Genomic DNA, 21,023 nt, shown 5'->3' with positions numbered 1-21,023 from the left:
CAGAGGTCAGCAAAGCTCTTGCTTAAATGTTTCGGAGGACAAAGGAGAGTTTAACACAGAGTTGCAAATGGTTTTGCTGGTAAAATTACCCCCCCAAAATGATTTCAGATTCCCTATACGTAATATAAGGTGTGCAAACATTTTTCCCATTTAAAATGCTTGGCATGATTTTACTTTACTATTGGAATCCAGATGATTCTCCGAATGTGTCTTAAGGCAGCGGTATGGAATGAGCTTTCACATCTCCCGGGGAATTCTGCAGCCAGCACAGCTCTTCCTCTTCTTTCTCCCCGTGGTATACAACCCAATGCAATTAAACACGGCCTTGCCTGAGCTGAAAGAGAGTCTATTCTCCTCCTAACCTTCCACATGCATGAAATAACAGCTTCCCAAGGATGTAAAATTAGTCCACTGTCCTTTGGGTGTGGGCTGAAAATTCATTCCACATAAGGAGCAAGCATTCCACTCAGGCTTCCAACAGTGCATGCCACTGAATTAGATCTCTGCATCCTTCAAGCCCATGGAGTAAGCAGAATGTCCCAGAGATAAGCCATCATTTTATGTGTGTCTTAGGATAGTCCTCACTTCGGCCTCATTGGCCACAAGGGTCCTAAATGGAAAGGAGCTTTGTGCCAGGCAACTCTCTGGCCTCCCACACGCTGCTAGTGTTGCCTAGAGAAGGGCAGAAACCAGGAACCGAGACTAAATAAGTTGGGTGGTTTGATTTTAATGTTTCGTATTTTCTTCCTGCTTTGAAAGCTCACTGTATTTTGCTGCTGTTATGACCAAAGGTTCATTGAAAATGAGACTGGGGTGTCTCAGTGGGGTTTTGCAGCAAATAGATAAAGCGAGTTCAGGCAAGACTGGGCAGTTCACAGTCTGAAGTGGATTGAGCAGTAGGCATTTGTTTGCTGGGGTGAATGGAGCATAATTTATTCAGCTGCAGCAGAGGCTGAAAGCCAATCTGGCCTTGACCCATTTATCTTGAGAAAACTAATTAAAGTGGAGAATCTGGTGTACTGTTGTTACTGAGGTTTTACTTTTTTTCCTCTTTGGGGCCAAGCAAAGACTGATGAGTGTGTGTGTATGTTTGTGTGTATGTGTGTGTCAAAGTGGAAGGTGGGAAATATCAGTTTCACGTAAAGATAGTGGCTGAGGCTCTAGATAATAAAGCAGTTTCTTAAACACAGCCTGACATCCTTTTGAAATGCAAACTAGTGGCTTTAGCCGGATGCAGAATCCTTTGAGGTGACAATGAAATGCCATGGCAATTTAAAAGGAACAACAGTTTCCTGAATCCTTACAACCAAGACTTCCTAAATCACACCAAAATGGCCCCGAAGAGGCATGGAGGAACATTTTTATGACCAGCACTTTACTCTGAAACTTGTATTAATCATCAGGCAGGAAATGATGCCAGAATGTGAGTTGCTTTGTCCATTTGGTTCCAAAACAATAAAATAAAGTGCATATCTTGCTATTTTGCAAGTACTTAAATCTATTTGTAATACTATTCACAGCATATTTTCACCAATGACATACCAACAAATCTCAGAAGTTGTACTGTAGTTTTGGAAGAATCATATCCAATAATAGACACCCGATTTTTTATTTTTTTTTGGGGGGGGGGAAGGCTAAAGAATATATATGAGGAAAGCAGGGAAGTCCAGCAGGTAGGGTGTGGTGGGGGATAATATTATGCTTTACATTTATTCTCATATGTTCAAGGAAGTCAGTCTTCTTGGGGAAAGCTACAAGGGTCATCATAACCATCAGATAGGGAGATTGAACTGGCTCAACTGCTGTAAAATCTGAAGTTATCCAGAGAATGAGTTGGGAAGGGCAGGCACAGGCTATCTGAACTGGAGCTTCTCTAGGTATATCAATTGGACCAAACTAATAGGACCCTGACTTGTCCCACTCGTAATGTTGTCTCTTCCCATTTCCGTTTTAGCACCAGGTAACCTTAAGTTATCCATTTTCGCTGTTCTTTCCTCAAGGTCTTTCCTTATAGAGTATTCCTGTTCCAGGTTTATCTCTTAACTTTCTCACCTCATCCAAATGCCCTGGGCTCAGAGACCTAAAGTGATGAATGGTGATACCACTCAAGAAACAATTTCCCTTTAAGTGAATTTTAAAGGAGGAATTTTAGACATAGTGTTACCGTGGCCTGAATTTTAGGCCAGGCTGACATCCGGCACCAGGACATCATAGGTGGACTGCATGAACAAATGTGTGTCCATCAGGTGAGAATCACTTTCCTCTTGAGTTCATGATGCTGTGTAGGCTTCACATCTTTGTTGTAGGGTAGTACCCACATGAAATGGTGTGAAAAATCAGATTAGGTAACATATCTATCTGATTATTATGGTTAACTAGAGGCCCGATGCATGAAATTCATGCAAGAGTAGGCCTTCCTTCCCTCGTCTGCTGGCGCTGGCTTTCTGCCTGCAGGCACCCAGGACCCGGGTTTCGCTCCAGCCCTGGCTTTGTTCAGAATGATGTTTGGTCTAATTAGCATATTACCCTTTTATTATCAGAGATATGTAAAGTTAGGTAAGAGAACCTTGGCATTCTTGTCCTCAGCCCCAATACAAATGCTTTTTAGTAAAAGATATCCAATGCTTCCTCCCTAAATCCTTAAAAGATATCAGTAAATTCAAATAAAGAAAAAATAGAGTAAACAACCCAGACCAAAAACTATTCTAAACCCCTAAACTCTCTATGTCCTAGTTAATGAAAAAATTAGCTCCTTATGCATGAGAGCTGAGGTTGATTTGCTTTTATTATTAGTAATTATTCACTCAGCACAAAAAGAAAAAACCAATATACATGGAGTGGGAAGAGCTAGTTTTTCAGGCAGACTACACATAGTCTGAACATTCGGATAGAATTAAATCACCCATCAAATGAACCAGTCTTACACAAAGTTTAGACTGAAAACCTTGCCCTTGGGAAAGAATTCCAAATGGTCGTTTACCGTAAATACCAAGAGAGGAGGCTGCTAAACCCATTGGTCATGCGCAGTGTTCAATTGGCTTGCTAGACAATTTGGAAAAGGGAGGTGGAGGTGGAATTTCTCAGGAACTCTCCAGAATGAGTGTACAAAGACAAATGGGAATGAGAGGAAGAAGAAGACCAAGCTTACACTATGTTGCATTGTCCTCCACACAATCCTCTGGGAAGCAAGAGGAAAACAAATTTAAAGAAAAAAGAAAGAGAGATTATTCTATACATAATAGCACAGCACAGGTACAATGCTTAGCGTTGGAGGCTGGCATTCTACCCACCAACCCCCACCCCAAATTCCCTTAGATTGAGCAGTAGAATATTTTAGAAATCTGCACACATAGGACCACATGGAATACTTACTGGAGATTCATTTGTCTAAATCATCACCAACTTGATGAACTAACTTCCAAGTCTGTGTTGTTTTTTGTGTGTGTGTGTGTTTTTTAGTCCACTTTTATAAACTATATTCCTCCAAGATATACAATTTAAAGTACATTTTTGCTATAATGAATCAGCTAGAGTAGCAGACACTCCCTGCACAAGTGTGTCCAGGAACCATGTAGCATGTTGTGCTCTCACTTTCTGAGCTGTACAACTAATTGCCTTTTACAAGAGTAACCTGAAATACTTCTGTATGCTCGGGTTCTAAAAATTGAGATAGCTTGTGTTGATTTATTTTTATACTCTCTGCCTCCACTGAAATGCTATAAAAGTCATAGTTTTACAATCAAATTATTTTAGAGAATTCATGGAGGATAGAGTTAAGACAAAAGGAAGAGATCCAATCTCTTCCTTCATGCAGATAATCACCTCTGGTCTATTTAACTAACCTCATCACACCCCGCTGCCATAGAAGTACTGTCAGGTTGAGTGTTGGTGACAGGAGACACGTGATGGTGGGAGCGGACTGTTAAACAAATTAGTTGATGACATTAATATCGCCAACAAATCAGGGCTGCTGGCAGGAAGGACTGTGATATTCTCTGATGAGTCAGCTTTTCATTAGCAGCTGAATTTATACAGATATATTCATTCATTATTGAATAATAAAAATAACTTTTGGATAGTATGTCTGAAAGCTACTGACTACCTAAACTACTTCTTATGCACATACAATTTTAGAGAAATGGAACATTTACCTCCACTAAACAGAAACAAATGGCAATGTTTCTTAGAGACATAAAAGAATTTACAAGGTTCCTTATAAATGTAATAGAGGTTAAATGATTGAATTAATGTATTTTTAAGAGAGAGTTTGTTTTGTTTTCAATTATTTCACATAAATTTTAGCAGCAGTTTATCCTGCTTGGGGTTAGTAGCTTTATTTCTAAAACCCCATAATTGTCAGTTCACATAAAAAATAGTTTTACAATAATTGACATAAAAACAGCTATCAACAGAACCCAAAGTTAATAGCCCAGGTACCAATTTTAAATGGGAGTAAGAGCAATTCTCTGAGAGCTCTCTAGTTATTTTCCTTGGGTGAAAGGGGGGGTGGGTGGAGTATTCTTTCAATGCTGCCCTCAGAAGCAGTGTCTCTGCTGAAACACTCAGAGAGACTAAAGGAAGTCTTTTCCAGTTATTCTCCTTTTCTGGGACACATGCTTCTTATAAATATTCAGGAAACATCCTTCCAGGGGAAAATTACGACAGGAGTAGGTAACATGAGACTTGTTTATAAACAAGGCTGTGCTGGATAGGCCTGCCGGGGGAGTTCACCAATGCGCGTGTCTCCAGGAGGATTTTGTCTGACTGTTGCACAGCGCGGGCTGGTTACTTCTTCACCCTTTCACTATTCAGAATTCTGTTTTACCCGCAAAGGGAAGAGCCTTGGGGGAGCCAAAGGCTGCAAAGGGAGAATCTGATGTGAGCTTCATTCTCACTTGTGTTTCTCAAGAATAACCTTGCATAGCTCCTTTTGATTGGAAAAAGTCCCTTGCTCATAGGGGCTGGGAAGGTAACTCCAGTAGGCTTATGGCTGACTGTGAATGACAAATTGCTAATTCTTACAATTTAGGAAGGAATCAGAATTTAATTCAATAGAAAATTAATAAAACCTGCATTCTTCCTTTATAGGTCCTGAAGCCACGCCTATAAGGAAGTACTACTTGTGGCCACAGAACATTTTAGGATGAAATTAGCCTATTGATTTAAATTCATATGCATTGAATTAGTCCTTATGCACTGAGTCTGATCCTTGTTTGTGATTAACCATTACTAATTCTCCTTAGAAAAACATTGATTAAAAATATTTTTGGAGGCACATAAAATAGAAGAACTTAAATCAGGTTGCTACTTGCAAGAACTCTTCAAGATTTTTATATTCGGGGCATTTTGAAGATCCTCAATAAAGTTCCTGTATAAAAGCTTCAAGTTTCAATTTTCCTATCTACCAGATTTTAAACATCATGTGAAATTCTCAAAATGTTGATGCTTTATTTAGGTTGTCCTAAATTGCATAAATATTGTTGTTTTTTTAGAAAAACTAATTTTCTTGCTCTACTTTCCTAGAAGCTCTACTTCCCTTGCTTCTATTTCAAAGGGGAAAAATAATTAGTAGTCATAGATATCATTACATTGTTCAAATTCACTGTAATTTTAACTAAGTGTATAATGTACCCAAATTGTTTTTAAATGTTATTTTATTGTGGTAAGAACACTTAACTTGAGATTTACTCTCTTAACAGATTTTGAAATGCTTTACACAGTATTGTTATCTACAGGCACAACTTATCGATCTTCATTGTGTCCCAGTTCTTATACAAGTGTTTATGAAAAATCTGAAAAGCCTGAATTGGTCTAATAACTAAGCTGGAGCCAACTAAAATGGAAATAAAATGGGAGAGAGAAAGCGAGAGAGAACCCATACTCACCATTTTTGCTTCTCATTAAAAGGATCTAGACATACACAAGAATTTGTAAAGTAAAACCCCAAACAATGGAATCTTATGAAACCATCATTTCTTGAAAACTATTGGCTAGTTGTTTAGAGAAATCTAATTGGTTGTTTAAAAGACAAAAAAAAAGAAGACTAATTTTAAACTTTTCCTGAAACTGTGAATAGAGAATTAACATAATCAATTAAAGTAGAAGTTTGAAGCAATTACCCAGATGATTCCTTTTTCAAAAACCTACACGAAAGAGGGAGGCTTATTGCTAATAAACTGTAATAAATTTATAACATAATTTAGTAGTTAACAATTCTGTTTACCCCTTCTCATTGGCACTTCGTGGATAGGCCTTTATATTGTAAGTACATTTGATTTTTATAGAGAGAATTGCTGATATCTACTTATTTTGAGGCCAAACTCAACCAATTTAATCTTATGAGTTCATGAGTTCTACACTGCAGAAGAATATTAACTAAAATGATAAATTAATTTATTACAGTGACTAATAAAAATAATTTTTGTAATTGGAAATTGAGATCTGAGTTTATATGCCATAATCATATATGGTTCAAGTGTTTTTATGATCTTAAGGCTCTCATCTGCTAATTTTACATCAAGATAATTGGCAAAGCAACATTAACAGCACTTATGATTACAGGTATATAAATTGTTTATAGTACTATAAATACTATAAGTTTCACTGAAAATAATCAGGCAGTATTTCTCTTAAATTATGAGATTTTCTTTCTTGTCATAAGATTTGATGTTTAAAACATTAAAGTTGTGTTTACTACGTTTATGGTTGTACAGTGTTCTCAAAGTAAATTGCTTTGTTGCTAGAGACCATTTGACACACATTTAAATGGATCAAAGAGTGACTGTTTCTAAGAATTCCAACTTTTAAAAGATATACACACACACATACACACAAATGGTATTTCTTTCACCTTGATTTGGGTCTCTTGGCAAGGTCTTTCATACAGAAAACTTTCCACATAAGGATAATTCATAATAAAGTCCCACTACCATAATTGAATAAATAACTGAAGCAAATGAATGAAAAATGTGCTATTGTATAATTATATTGCTGGGAGACAGAGTAACTTAGTCTTCAAATTAATATTTCAGAAGAAATATGAAGTTGAAAATCTGGCCTTTGCAGGAGTGGATTAATGGTGATAAGACTTCTTAAATAATCTAATTCTTGACCTAAAAGGAAGATCTCATTACTTTTCAATATTCTAATTAAGACTAGGAGCAGATATCAGAATGAGATGACCTTCACAACCAACTTTTCCCCATCACGTCTTGTGAAGAATAACCCGTAACAGACAGCGGCCACAAGGCCATCTATCTGCGAGAACTCACCAGCCGGTCCAAGCTCGTGCCTGCTGCGGTTGTCGGTCTTTCCTCAGGATTGTAAGGCCTGAACCGTGTATTAAAGTTTTCAGGAGCTGAGCGGGCAGACCTGAGGGCTGGAGCAGGCTTGGGTTGGCCACATCCCTGAAAGACCTGGAAGAAACATGGAAAAGTTAATTCGGTTGCACAATTCATTTCTTCCTAAGATCATTATGTGGAAGCATGCAATGCAATGGCTTTCACGTTTTTCATGGCACTTTTACTTTCAATAAACTCTGATTTTGAAATTTAAACAAATCCAACCACTTATATGACACAAAATTACCCAGACAGATACAGTGACTGACGCTCAGATTCTTCAACATAATAAATCAACCCTCATTATTTACAAATTCCATATTTGTGAATTGGCCTACTCACTAAAATTAATTTGTAAGCCTCTAATACATACCCATGCACTTTTGCAGACATAAGCAGAGTGACAACATTTAGAGTTGCCCTACATGCATGTTCTTAGCTGAGTTCGAACACTGAGGTGCTCTGCCTTCGACTTGGTTATCAGATCGACTGTTGCTTTACCACAGTGCTGTGTTCAAGTAACTCTTATTCTACTGAATAATGGCCCCAAAGTGCAAAAGCAGTGATTTGGATATGGCAATTCAGATCTTCTAAAGAGAACCAATAAAGTGCTTCCTTTAAGTAAAAAGGTATGTATGCATTGGAAAAAAATATACTATACATTGGGTTTGGTACTTATCTGAGGTTTCAGGCATTCAATGGGGGTGTTGCAACATATCCCCCCATGGATAAGAGGGAACTACTGTGTTAAAAATAGGAAATGTAATAGTTACTTCATACAATGCTTGCAGGATTAAAGGAATTGTGTCCCAGACATTTTTATATACTTGAATTTGGCATTTGATAAACATCCATTTGGAATTCTTATTATCGTGACAACTTATTATTGTATTTCATGTATAGCCTATAAGATAAAATAACTTCAGAATAATGAGAACCTCTACCAGATGAATTCTTTGGAAACACCTTCTTGAGCAATGGTGTGGAAATAGGACTAGCAAAGTTGGTGAAATCCATATAATGATAGTTTCCTCTAATTTTGTTGCTGACAGCTGTTCATGTCACAATTGAGGTTGCTGTGGGAAATCAAACATATAATTGTAATGATCTAAGGGATGATACCGGCAGATCTTTTCTACAGTGATTTCACTCAGGGTGGTGTGGGGATACCTACTTTGCTGTTTTTTTGTTTTTTTGTTTTTTTTAAAATATATTTTATTGATTTTTCACAGAGAAGAAGGGAGAGAGATAGAGAGTTAGAAACATCGATCAGCTGCCTCCCGCACGCCCCCCACTGGGGATGTGCCCGCAACCCAGGTACATGCCCTTGACCGGAATCGAACCCGGGACCTTTCAGTCTGCAGGCCGACGCTCTATCCGCTGAGCCAAACCGGTTTCGGCCCTACTTTGCTGTTTTTAGAAACTTCCCACTCTCTGCTGGTTGAGAGATAATGCCTTTACCAGAATTCCAGGAAATACAGTAACATTTTCAGGAAATTTTGATGAAGTCTAATTTTATGTTTCTCCCATTTCTACATAGGAGATGATTCTATTCCTAGATATGTATATTTTTTCCCCAGTAAACTTTTCGGGACTACTGACATCAGCTAATTCTTGTTACATGTGTAAGTTTAGAACATATTCCTTCCGGTTTTGTAATTTGATTCTGTGTTGTTTAACTTTAAAGTAAGCATTTTTTCATCAAGCATATTATGGGATTTCACTGAAGTACACAGAGAGCTCTTGAGTGCTATTCCCAGTGACAAATTCCACCTTGAGACACAATTCATTTGGTTTTACCACTACAGGTCATTTCTCTTGTGTCGTATTCAAAAGTTCTCCTTTAGCTCTGCATTCTGTAGAGCCGAATGCTTTGTCTTGGAATTCTTGTTTCCTGGAGATTGGTCTTAACACACTATTGATTATTCCTCTCTCACACAATTTCTGAGGTTGATGGTGTAAACCAGTGCGATAAAGATAGCGGGCCCCTTTCTCCCTCGTGCCTCAATCACTTCCCAGCGGCAAGGTCACTGCTGAGGGAGGGCATTAACATTTCCAAAGCTCCAGGGTTCTGTGGAGTGTGCTATCATGGATAGCTTCGAATATGACAGCTGGCTTTTTAGAAAGTATAACACCCTGAGGCAAAACCATACTGATGGCTATGCCGAGATTTCTTGAAGCCAGGTACCGAAAGAGTTAACAGACCTTCTTAATTCGCCCTTTGGGAAAAATCTGGCTCACTGGTTTAAGTTACATAAAAGGAACAAGACATGCTCTGAAAGAATATGCGTGATCTAGGAGACATTTCATCACAACAGAAAATCTTACCACTTGTCTGGGATGGGGGTGGGAGGTATTACTTATAACAACAGAATATAGGTTGCTTAACATTGCCCAGCAGCTTTCCATCATTTGTATCAGGTTTGGATACTGATGATGGCTTCAGAGAGGAAATTGCCAGATCTATGATCAAACTGAAGAAAACACTGACTCCTAATTATGGAGACCTATGTAAAAATCTGGCACCATATGTCAAAGATGAATCTAGAGGTCCTTCAACACAGAGTCTATTATATCCTCAGAAAAAGGGACTTGTCAGAAGAAAAGACATTTTAGTGTGGAAATGCCAAGTTGGAGGATCAAGAACTGTTTTTCAGAATTTTACAAAACCTACAGGGAACAGTGGCAAAGGAGGCCAGGACATCAACTTGCCCTGTGTTCACTTGGGCATGATTAAAAGCATGTGTGATCCTCATGTGGAGAATATTTCTTTTTATTTATTTATTTTTTTAAAAAATATATTTTTATTGACTTCAGAGAGGAAGAGAGAGGGAGAGAGAGAGAGAAACATCGATGATGAGAAAGAATCATTGATTGGCTGCCTCCTGCACACCCCACAATGGGACTCTAGCCCACAACCCAGGCATGTGCCCTGACAGGGAATTGAACCGTGACCTCCTGGGACATAGGTTTACAAAGCTGACCAGGTGTGAAGAATATTTCTTAAGCAACACATATCTGTCATACAACCTAGATGACTCAGAAAGTGACAATAATTTCATTTTTAATACATGCAATCTGTTGGCTAGACAAAGAATTATTGAAGCACGGGATTCACATGGTGAGTGACCAAAGGGATTCTTGTGAAGAACATTTGGACTTTCTCAGACTCTTTTCTGAGCTTGCTATAGCAGCAGTGCAGTTAGACAACATTCTGTGGCTCTAGAGGCCCAGGGCTGCATTATTCTCAAAGACCAATGAACCTTTTTCCTGGTGGTCTTGGTACCCTAATGTCTTCTATTTGGAGTAAGGGAAGAAACTGAAGGGGAGTTATGTGGGAGAAGGGACCTTAGGTTAAACGAGTGTTGGTAGATCAAGATTCTCTGCATAGTGATCAGGGCTGGAGATGCAGATCTGGATCATGAGCCCAAAGATGGTATTGAAAGGCCTGAAACTGGTCCCATTTTCCAAGGGCAAGTATGTAGCTAGGTGGCAGATGGGGCTGAGGACAGCTCTGGGCCATGCCAACTTCAGAGGACCCTCCTTGAGCCTTAGTTGACTGCTTTGTCAAACGGAAATAAGAATATTATTTATCACGCAGATAGGCTCTGATAATTAAAATGCAACACCCAATGCAGAAAACAGAAAAGCCAATGTCTTGGAAAATAGGTGCTTGATAATAATGAGATAATTATATCATTCCATGGTTTGTTCTTTCTAGAAGGTTTGAGTTCTGAATAAGAAGATTCGAAGGCGACGGGGCGGGGGGAGGGCACACTCATGTGGGCTGATGTTTCTTAAATGTTTTCCACACAGTATTATTTCCAGGAGCTAGCAGCAGTTACGTAAACAATAGAATCCATGAGTCAAAGTTGAATGATGTATTTTAGCCAGGCTTCCTTATGCTAACATGTGCACTGACTTGTCAAAAGGAGACCATGTGTAGTGTTTCCCAACATTATTTGGCCCAGGAGGTTCTCACATGATGGAGACATACACTGTGAGGCTTGTTTCAACTGGCCAAGAGAAGAAGGGATTTGGATGTAATTGCATTTACTTAGAGGTTTTTGTGAGCCATTCCACCAGCCACTACCTTTAAGTTGAGAGAAGAAATATTATTTTGAGAGACTCAAGGTCTTCTCTTCTCAGCGGAAGTTTCTAGAGAATACAGCTTTAGGCTAAGCCACCTCACTGTGGAACAAATCATTAGCTCTACTCCTTGTAGAAATGGAATCAGTATTACCTCCTGCCTGCCTCTCTCCAAGGGGTGTTGAAAGGATAATTAGATAATTTGGAAAAGTATTTGGAAGTCCCAATGCAGACAGATGCTACAGACATACAAAGGAATTATCCTTCCCACGTAGCTGACTCACAAAACCTGTGGATTTCCAGAAGGTATCTGGCACAGTACTTTATAAAAATATTTTTAATTGATTTTTTACGGAGAGGAAGGGAGAGGAATAGAGAGTTAGAAAAATCGATGAGAGAGAAACATTGATCAGCTGCCTCCTGCACACCCCCTACTGGGGATGTGCCCGCAACCAAGGTACATGCCCTTGACTGGAATTGAACCTGGGACCCTTGAGTCCACAGGCTGATGCTCTATCCACTGAGCCAAACCAGTCAGGGCAATGATGTGTGCTTTTGCAGAGGCACCACAGCTTTATACCTACAACCCTGTCTTCTTTTATCTTTTGCAGGTTGATTATACGTCCATTGAAGCCATTGCTGGCAACCTGAGAAGCAGTGCCTGCAGATCAATCCTGTCTCAGCTCCTATGCTTTTAAAATATTCTGTCTTCTCAGTTTCTACTCAGGGAGCTTTTATTATGGTGGGAAAGTTGTTACTAGCCCCATAAATTGTGCTGAAATTTGCAAACAACTCTAATGTTTTATATTAACATAGGTGGCAGTTAATGCTACCTAGATTTAATTGGAATTGATGTTTTGAGAGTAAGGATTTTTTATTTACTTATTAGATTCTAATTTGTAGTAAAGTGTTAATGAATGAACTATTTGTTAGACGACCACTTGGGGAATTCAAATCTGTTGGGTTTGTTCCCAGGGAAACAGAAGCTATCATATCTGTATTGGCTCCACACATATTTTCATGAGACAGTTGTAAGGTCATAATAGTAAGGTCATGAATCACAGTTTAAAATCTTGGAGTCCTAACTTTGGTATTTTTCCTGACACCTGTGCGACCTTGGGGGTCACACGTTCTCCCCAATTCTCAAGGCTGATGTGATAAAATAACAAGGTGCTTAAAAATACACTGAAAGGTACCAAGATGTATTGTCATCTGAAGTGATCTGTAATTAAAGAGAACAACAACAGATGACAAATCAAGTATATGGATTTTGCAGAGTGATGCATGAATAATTTAAGCTTCATGAAGGATAGGATCTTACACATTTTGCTCATCACTGTATCCCAGAACCTGTAAGAGATCTCACCATACAACATGTGTTTAAAAAATGAATTGGGAATAAAAATCCATGAATAAATAAAAATATTATAATTTCTCCCTTTTGCAAACACTTATTGAAGGCAATGGGGAGGTGGATTTCTGTAAAGAGAAAGAAGATTGGAAAAGAAAGAGAATTCACTAACTGAGCATTGTGATGGGCCAGACACTCACCATGCTGTGTGTTATATACACTTGTCTCAATCAATCAGCTCTTCGAAATCAAAGTTTAACCTTTCTGCCTTCAGAAAATACAATGAATCATGCATAAAAAAATCATTTGATGTTTCCCTTACTCCATTTCTGTGCCAAACTAAAGCAAAACTAAATCAGTAACTTTAACTTGATAACTATAACCAAAAAAATCCTGTTTCCTTTTTTTGTCATGCAGGTTATTTAATTTAATTTAATTTATTGGGGTGACACTGGTTTACAAAACCATACAGGTTTCAAGTGTACAACTCAATAAAACATCATCTACACACGGCAGCATGTGCTCATTGCCCCAAGCAAAGTCTCTTTCCATTCCCATTTCTCCCCGCTTTTGCCCACCTCCACCTACTTCCCTTATCCCTTCCCCTCTGGCTTTCACCACACTGTTTTCTGTATCTATGTGTTACATACATATGTTTTTCACTTAATCCCGTCACCTTCTTTCATCCAGTTCCACACTCTGACAGCGGTCAGTCTATTCCATGTACCCATGGAATAAGTACTATTTTGTTTGTTAATTTGTTTTGTTCACTAGATTCCACATATAAGTGAGATCATATGGCATTTGTCTGTCTCTGACTGGCTTATTTCACTTAGCATAATAATCTCCAGGTCTATCCATGATGTCTCAAAAAGTAAGATTTCATTTTTTTAATGGCCATGTAGTATTCCATTGTGTAAATGTACCACAGCTTTTTTTTAATCCACTCTTCTACTGATGGACAAGGGCTGCTGCCAAATCTTGGCTATTGTAAATAATGCTGCAATGAACATAGGGGTACATCTATTCTTTTGAATTAGCATCTAGGGGTTCTTTGGATATATTCCCAGAAGTGGGATTGCTGGGTCATAAGGCAGTTCCATTTTTAATTTTTGAGGTAACTCCATACTGTTTTCCACAGTGGCCGCACCCATGTGCCTTCTCATCAGCAGTGCAGGAGGGCTCCCTCAGAGTCATTCTCACAGGCCTGAGGTGATGGCTCATTGTGGATTTCATTGGCATCCCTCTGGAAAGTCCTGCTTTTGATCATTTGCTAATTGCTACTCACTTTGCTTGACAAGCCGATGAGAGAGCAGAGGACTTTGTGTACAAAAGAGTCAGGTGGGCAAGCCAAGCGCCGTGGGTTCTAGAGGTAACTGGGAGCACATCTCAGGCACTGGCTGCTTCCCACAGCAAAGTGGATGACAGTGTGGGATGGGGCAGAGCCTCCCTTGCACCGCAGTGGTTGCGGGTAGCACAGTCCTGCCCCCACCTGTCCGGGTTCAGCACGGAGCTGGCGGCCTTTTCTCCAAGTGGAAGTGAAATGTGGAACTGAAATGGGAGAGCGAAGGGACGTCCACTTATCAATAGTAAATAGATGTGAAGTTAAAATACTTAAAAAAAAACCATTTCATTAACAGTAGCAGCAAGAAGAGCTAGCTATGTCATCACCACCATATAAGATTAAAGCAGTACCTAGAACCTCATTTCACACGTTTTTTCCTCTGGTTCCTAACAGTATTCTGCTAATAGCCTTTGAAGTTTTTTTTCTTGAATATAAATTTAAAACATTTAAATACAGACTTCTTTCTTTAGCTATAAAATCATTATACAATGTTTGTGATTGAACAAACATTTTAAATACCAGGTTGTTTTAGTTTTATACTTTCAATAGTTTGGCAATTTCCTTGATGGATTGCCTTTTAAGAAAACAGGTTTTCATTCTTACGTCTCAGAACAATCTCTCATCTTCTTTCATATTCCCTTCCCTCTCCCTTCCTCTCTTGTTCTCTTCCTCTCTTTGTTCCCTGATTCATGTTTTTCTTTCCTTAAATGCTGATTATAATGGTCCCTTGGCCAAGTTCTCTGGCAAACTCTAAGACACTAGATGGGTCTAGGATTCTGTGAGGAGAATTCTGGGTTGTGCTGAGTCAAGTTAAGTCATCAGTTTCAGTTTTGGCTGCTTTTCATTGGCTTCATTTTTCCCAACTCCAGCTACCACGTCAGTTTTAAGTTTTGATAATCTGCTCTGATGCTTACGCAGCTGGGTTCCAGAATATGTCAGATTGCTGCATACTTCTTAAAATCGGTTCTTCCATAAAAGAAATTTTTTCCATTTGCTTGAGAGATGATTTTTTTTTCCTTTGAAGCTTTTGCATTCCTTAAACAACAGACATCTTGATATTTCCTCCCAAATGGTGGAAAAGCACAAAGCGCTTTTTGAGTGTGGAGAGAAAGAAACCCTGACCCCGTTGGCCTAGCTAAATGATTATTTCATATGCTCTTTGTTTATAAGGTTTAAAGTGATTCTCTAAGAATCACTTTGCAAAATTTACATAAACATGTAAGTTTCATCAGCCTGGCTTTGGGTCATTCATTCAACTCGCCATTCAACAAATGGTGGTTGTCACTAAGGCCGGACATAGGTGGCTGGGGATATGCCAACTAGACATGGCCCTGTGCGAATGAGGGACTGATAAGAAATCAGGCCATTACGACAGAATGTAATAACTGTGATGGGAGAACCCAGGAGGGAGAACTAACCCAGCCTGGAGAGTGAGAGAAAGATTCCTAGAATAGCCACAGTGTGCTGGACAGAGCTGGTTCTTACCGGCTCACAAGACCACTTGTTAAATTTTCAGGAATTTTGCAATCCAGTCATTAAACACAATGCTTATTAAAAGTTAAATTGTATGCACTTAATATTATATAAATTATATTGAAAACAAAGGTCATATACACTCACAACTAATTATTTTCTAATTGCTTACTATCATCTATGCTCTGAGGCTACTCACGCCAATTCTATGCTGAGGTTAATTACATACACCCATATAGTGGGGTACTACTCTGTGTTCAGTGACATCATGCTGGTAGCTTGAAATCAACACAGAAATTGGGAAACACTACAAAGTAGCATGTTTCCTATGAACAGTGGCCAGTCTACCACTGAATCTTGCCTGGGAAGTGAAGAACTAGTTGGAATATGCCTGGCAAATGGTGTGTATTTGGATTGGGGGGGTGGAGAAGATAGCATGTTACAGGATGAGGGAACAGCAAGTACAAAAGCATATGGATAACAGAGGATGGTTCTGAGCCACAGAGCCAAGGCTGTCTCATATGTCTGGTATATATAGAGGTTCTCTTACCTCCTAGATTAAAGCTTCTATTAAGACTCAGGCTTTGTAGGTCTTATTCACTACAACCTCTACCCACAGCATTTGAGTATGGTACTCACATGATAATAGATACTCAATAAATATTTGCTTCAATAATATAAGGTGGGAGGGGTAGTGAGTACTGGGCCTGGAGAGCCACGGTGAGGACAACATCTTGCAGGACTACCTCTTGGCTTTATTCTAATGGCAACAGAGAACCACGGAATGATATCAAGCAGGGGAGCGATGTGAACATATTTGCACTTTCAGGAATCCCTCTGGCTGCCGTGTGGGAAGTGGATTGGAGTGTGACAAAACTAAGGCAGGAAATTAATCAGTATTCTGTAACCCATGTGTGAGGTGATAGAATTAGAGAGCTGCTGTGAATAAATTCAAGATATATTTAGAATGACTGTTCAATTGGTTTCCTTATGGATTGAGTATGAGGGTAAAGAAGAGGAGCCAGCAGGGTTTCTGGCAAGGACCAAAGAGCAGTAGGAGGCATTCTTTGGGATAGAGGACATTGGGGAAGAGAAGGGTTTATGAGAGGACTGTGAGCTCAGTTTGGGGCAGGTATATTTGAGGTGGCAGGTGGAGGTGTGCAGCAGACAGCTGGATAAACAGATGTGATTGGGAGAGTAATCTGGGCTAGAGAGAGATTTGGGATGAAAACTCCTACTGCCTCTAAAGCAAACTCAGAAAATTGTGTCCCAGGCAGCCTGGATTTTCTACACAAGAATTCTTTTTGTCACTCACCCCAATGAACACTGTGTTTTAAAAAATATATTGTTTAGCTAGCAAGTGAAATGTATGAGTGAATAATTTATGATTTTTTTTTCACTTTGCAGGGCATCTCAGCTACTTGGATAATGTTTTAGATATATTCTAGTACAATGAGGAGGTGATATGAAAGAGATGAAGATATTGTGCTAGAAGAAAGAGAAAACCATATATTATTCCAAGTTTTCCAGCAGAACAAGTGACTGTAAGCACACAGAAGTAGCTCCTTCACATGTTTAATAGCCTCCTCCACAGGCTGGGCAATGCCTGTACCAGGATCAAACCAGACTGCATATCCCTGAGAGAAGGGGAATTGGTAAGTGCTGGGAATAACTGTGTATTTGTGAGAATGGGTAGAGGCCACTAACACTAACCCTGACACAGTAATCTAGTGTCCATGGGAAGCACAGTTCTAGGGAAGCTATTCTCTTTAAGGCAGGAAGAGGTTGGGAGAACACTTTCAGGAGAGTGAGCGGATAACTTCTGTTCTTAAGAATGCTCTAAGTGTGCGTTAAAAACTGAACTGAGCTGCAATCACAGATTCTTGAGTACGCTACAGTAAATGCAATCTTCTCACCTTTTGCCCTAAAGTTAAAATGAAAGAAAAGTCTTAGGATAAATCTCCTAAGGTTATGGATAATCAGGAGTTTCATTTTATCATCAAAAGGAGGAAAAAAATATTCCTTTTACCTGGAAGAAAAGTTAAAACTAGTTTGCTTTGGGTACATGTCTGATAAATACATCATAAGCAATTTTCTCGAAACTTCATTTTACTTTATAAAAAAATGGTGTCTCCTCTCCCTCTTGTATCTAGCATCTGAAAAATCTGGTCCTATTATTCAGTAATGTTACAAACAAGAATGGGATGGATTCTCAGATTCTAGTTGTGTGTGTGTGTGTGTGTGTGTGTGTGTGTTTAAGTATAGAAATGAAGGATCAAAGAATCAAAGATGTTTAAGTTCATTGCTTCTTGCTGGAATATTATAAGAGCTGATGGGAAGAATGTAAACTCTGAATAACCAGAAAAAATATTCTGAATTTAGAAATCACTGAGAGCTTGTTCTTTTTCTTTTTTTTTTTTTAAGAAAACTAAAGAAGAAATAGAAATAAAGCTTTATAAAGCGCATGGCCATTGGCTTTTTTATCAGAGATCAGACAGAAGGGACTGAACCACTTGTCAGTGGAGCAGGTCAATTATTCCCTTAATGTAGGAATAATGTGATAGTAGGCAGAGACCACTGAAATTCCTCTAAACCTTTGCTCTGCTGGCATTGGTGCTGCCGATAAGCACAGGCCAGATGTCAGGCTGCCGACATGATCTGCACCCATTCTGTGTTTCCTTCTAGCCTGCTTCTTTCGAAGGTATGATGACTAGACATTTATTCAGTGCCATGTCATAGGCCAGACAGAAGTCTGAGTCCCTTTTGAGGTGATTCTCTGCTATTGAAAATATCACGTGCATGAGTAGACTTAAATGCAGGTGTGTTTATACTAAACCTGTTCATCTGATCTTAGATTCTAAAGATAAGTTACTAGACTTATATTGAAGAGGTAAAAACATGGAGTCAATGCTCTTTATAATTTCTGAATGATAACAACTAGTTTTCAATAACAACTAGTACAATGCTTAACTTTCATGAGTGGTTTTCATTTGACATAGTTCATGCTAAGCATTTTGCATGGATTATATCAGTTTACTCTGAAATGATCCCATGAATGAGTGCTACTAGCACCCTCATTTTTTTGAAGAATATCTTGTTTTCATTTATTTTTATAAGTTTTAATTTTCAATTACAGTAGATAACCAATATTATTTCACTTTCAGGTGTACAGCACTGTGGTTAGATATTTATCCAATATATGAAGTGATCCCTCTGATAATTTAAGCAGCATCCTCCTTTTTAATGTGAATTACTTGAGTTTAGACAGATAAATAATTTGCCTTGTAACTTTTATGCAATTTTTAAGAATACTAGACTAACTTCAAGTACATTTAAGGTAATTTCTATTCCTCCTTGTTGAACTCTCTGTGGCATTATACTTCCATGTTCTGAATTCAATTACGCAGAATGTACTGTTTCTTCCATGTGTAAAATGGCATGTTAAGGTGGCTCTCTGTAGAATGTAAGAATGAGCAAGATCTAGTTCCTGTCCTCCACTAATTTATAATCCCAGAAGGAGGAGGTAATTACACGAGTAACCACATTACAAAGAATAATGTTTATGGCCTTAAGGACATATGTAATACAGGGGCTCAAAATTTACATGTATGTTTAACATGTTTTACATGTATGTATAAACATATTTATTTGAACTAAATTCTAAAAAAAAGTCCTCATAGCTAAAAAGAAGATACTTTTTTCCATGTGAATTCCCAAGATGTTATTTCTACCTGAATATATTGAAAGGAAAAGTTCCATAGAAAAAAATGTAAAGTAGATGACAGAAAAAGAAACCTAATCATCAATGAAAAGATAATGTATTACATGTTAGAGCTGGAAAGGGGACATTTCAATCAACCCCCCATTCTACAGATGAGGAAACGAAGACCCGCCAGATAGAGGCGGATCTAATTATATTCCTTTTTTGTTCTCTGAGGCTTCCCCCACCCCCCCATCTTTATTTGAGCTTTAGATTCAGAAAGAATTGTCTGGAGAAAATTAAGTACCTGAAGGGCCATCCTGCTCTTCTCTAATGGGTTCTACCCTCGTCTGTAATAAGTATGAATTGAATGGATGGTTTCAATTGGAATTTAGTAAGTCTTCCTTCTTAATTTAGATTATATCTGACAAACCAATCTTTTCCTGGATTAGATTTGAAATTACTCCTAATATATTTAAGTTATATCGAGTGAGATGAGTTTCATCTTTGCTGATAGGATAAGAAGGTGATTATCAACACATTTGAAATCCACAGGCAGAGATTCAAAGTTTTTTTCTTCCTTCTCTTGGGAACTTTCTGAAAGCCTGCAAATTCTTTGATTTGGGTGGGTAAGAAGAAGTGGTAGGATAATGAAGGAAATTCTCTTTGATGAAGATAGTGAAGTTGGTGAATGCAATAAGCTTAGTTGGGGTTTGAAGAACTAGCAGCTTGAGTTTCTTATCAGTAGGTTCCCTGTAGTAGTTTCAGGTAACAGTGCTCTCTTACCTGAAATGGCTGGTCCCTCCAGTATTGAAATATGTCTAGTTCTGGGGGGAAGACACTGAGGAAACAGTGGCACACTGGGAAAATCTGTTTCTTTAGATCAGACAGTTCTGGGTTGCAATCCCTGATCAGCCACTTGTTAGATTCAACACCTCAGACAAACTACTTAATCTCTCTAATATAACAATTTATGCCTTTAAAACCAGGGAATGAATGCTTTACAAGATGGCAGTAAGGATTTACAATAAATATGCAAGGCATCTAGAAAGAGACTGACATAAAGGCAGAGAATCTGTTTTGTCCTTTGCTGTGTTTCTCATGCCTGGTAAACAGTAGAGAATTTGTTGAATGAATATAGAAGCTGCTCAACTAATGGTAGGCATGATGATTATCATTGTTTTACCAGTGATTATTTGTCTAAAAAGAACCAACAAAAGTTTAAAAATGCTGCTCCTCCCAGTTTTTAAACATGTATACATATATCTATATTTATAAAAGCCTAATTGACTGGCCGACTGGCTGACCAGCCAATCGGCCGGTAGCTATGATGTGCAATGACCACCAGGGGGAAGATGATCAATGCACAGGCATGGAAATATGGTACAGACTGATGAATCTCAGAGGGAAAGGGGGAGGGTGGGGGGTAGAAAGAGATTAAACAAAGAGCTTATATGCATGCTAGAGGCCCAGTGCATGTAATTGTGCACAGTGGAGTCCCTAGGCCTGGCCTGCGAGTATCAGGCTGAAACTGGCTCTCTAACATCCCCCAAGGGGTCCTGGATTGCAAGAAGGTGAAGGCCAGGCTGAGGGAACCCACCAGTGCACGAGTCTGTACTCTGGGCCTCTAGTATTATATAATATACACCATATATAGTATATTGTACAAAGCAAAAACACATCAAGAGTTTGAGACGAGTGCCATAATGTTATTGCCAACATATT

The 21,023-nt window shown here is 38.7% G+C and overlaps 1 protein-coding gene across 1 annotated transcript in view; it reads right to left on the bottom strand.

The window, feature by feature from the left end:
• GPC6 (glypican 6) overlaps positions 1 to 21,023 on the bottom strand; it is a 1,121,458-nt gene that overhangs the window by 94,498 nt on the left and 1,005,937 nt on the right. The window contains exon 6 of the mRNA XM_006769576.2: positions 7,272 to 7,415. Coding sequence (XP_006769639.1) covers positions 7,272 to 7,415 — 144 coding nt within the window. The remainder of the gene's footprint in view (positions 1 to 7,271; positions 7,416 to 21,023) is intronic.

The sequence above is a fragment of the Myotis davidii genome, unplaced genomic scaffold, assembly GCF_000327345.1.
Source record: "Myotis davidii unplaced genomic scaffold, ASM32734v1 scaffold419, whole genome shotgun sequence".
NCBI classification, from domain to species: domain Eukaryota; kingdom Metazoa; phylum Chordata; class Mammalia; order Chiroptera; family Vespertilionidae; genus Myotis; species Myotis davidii.
The sequence above is the reverse complement of the archived record's forward strand: the minus strand, read 5'-3'. Positions and strand labels throughout refer to the sequence as shown.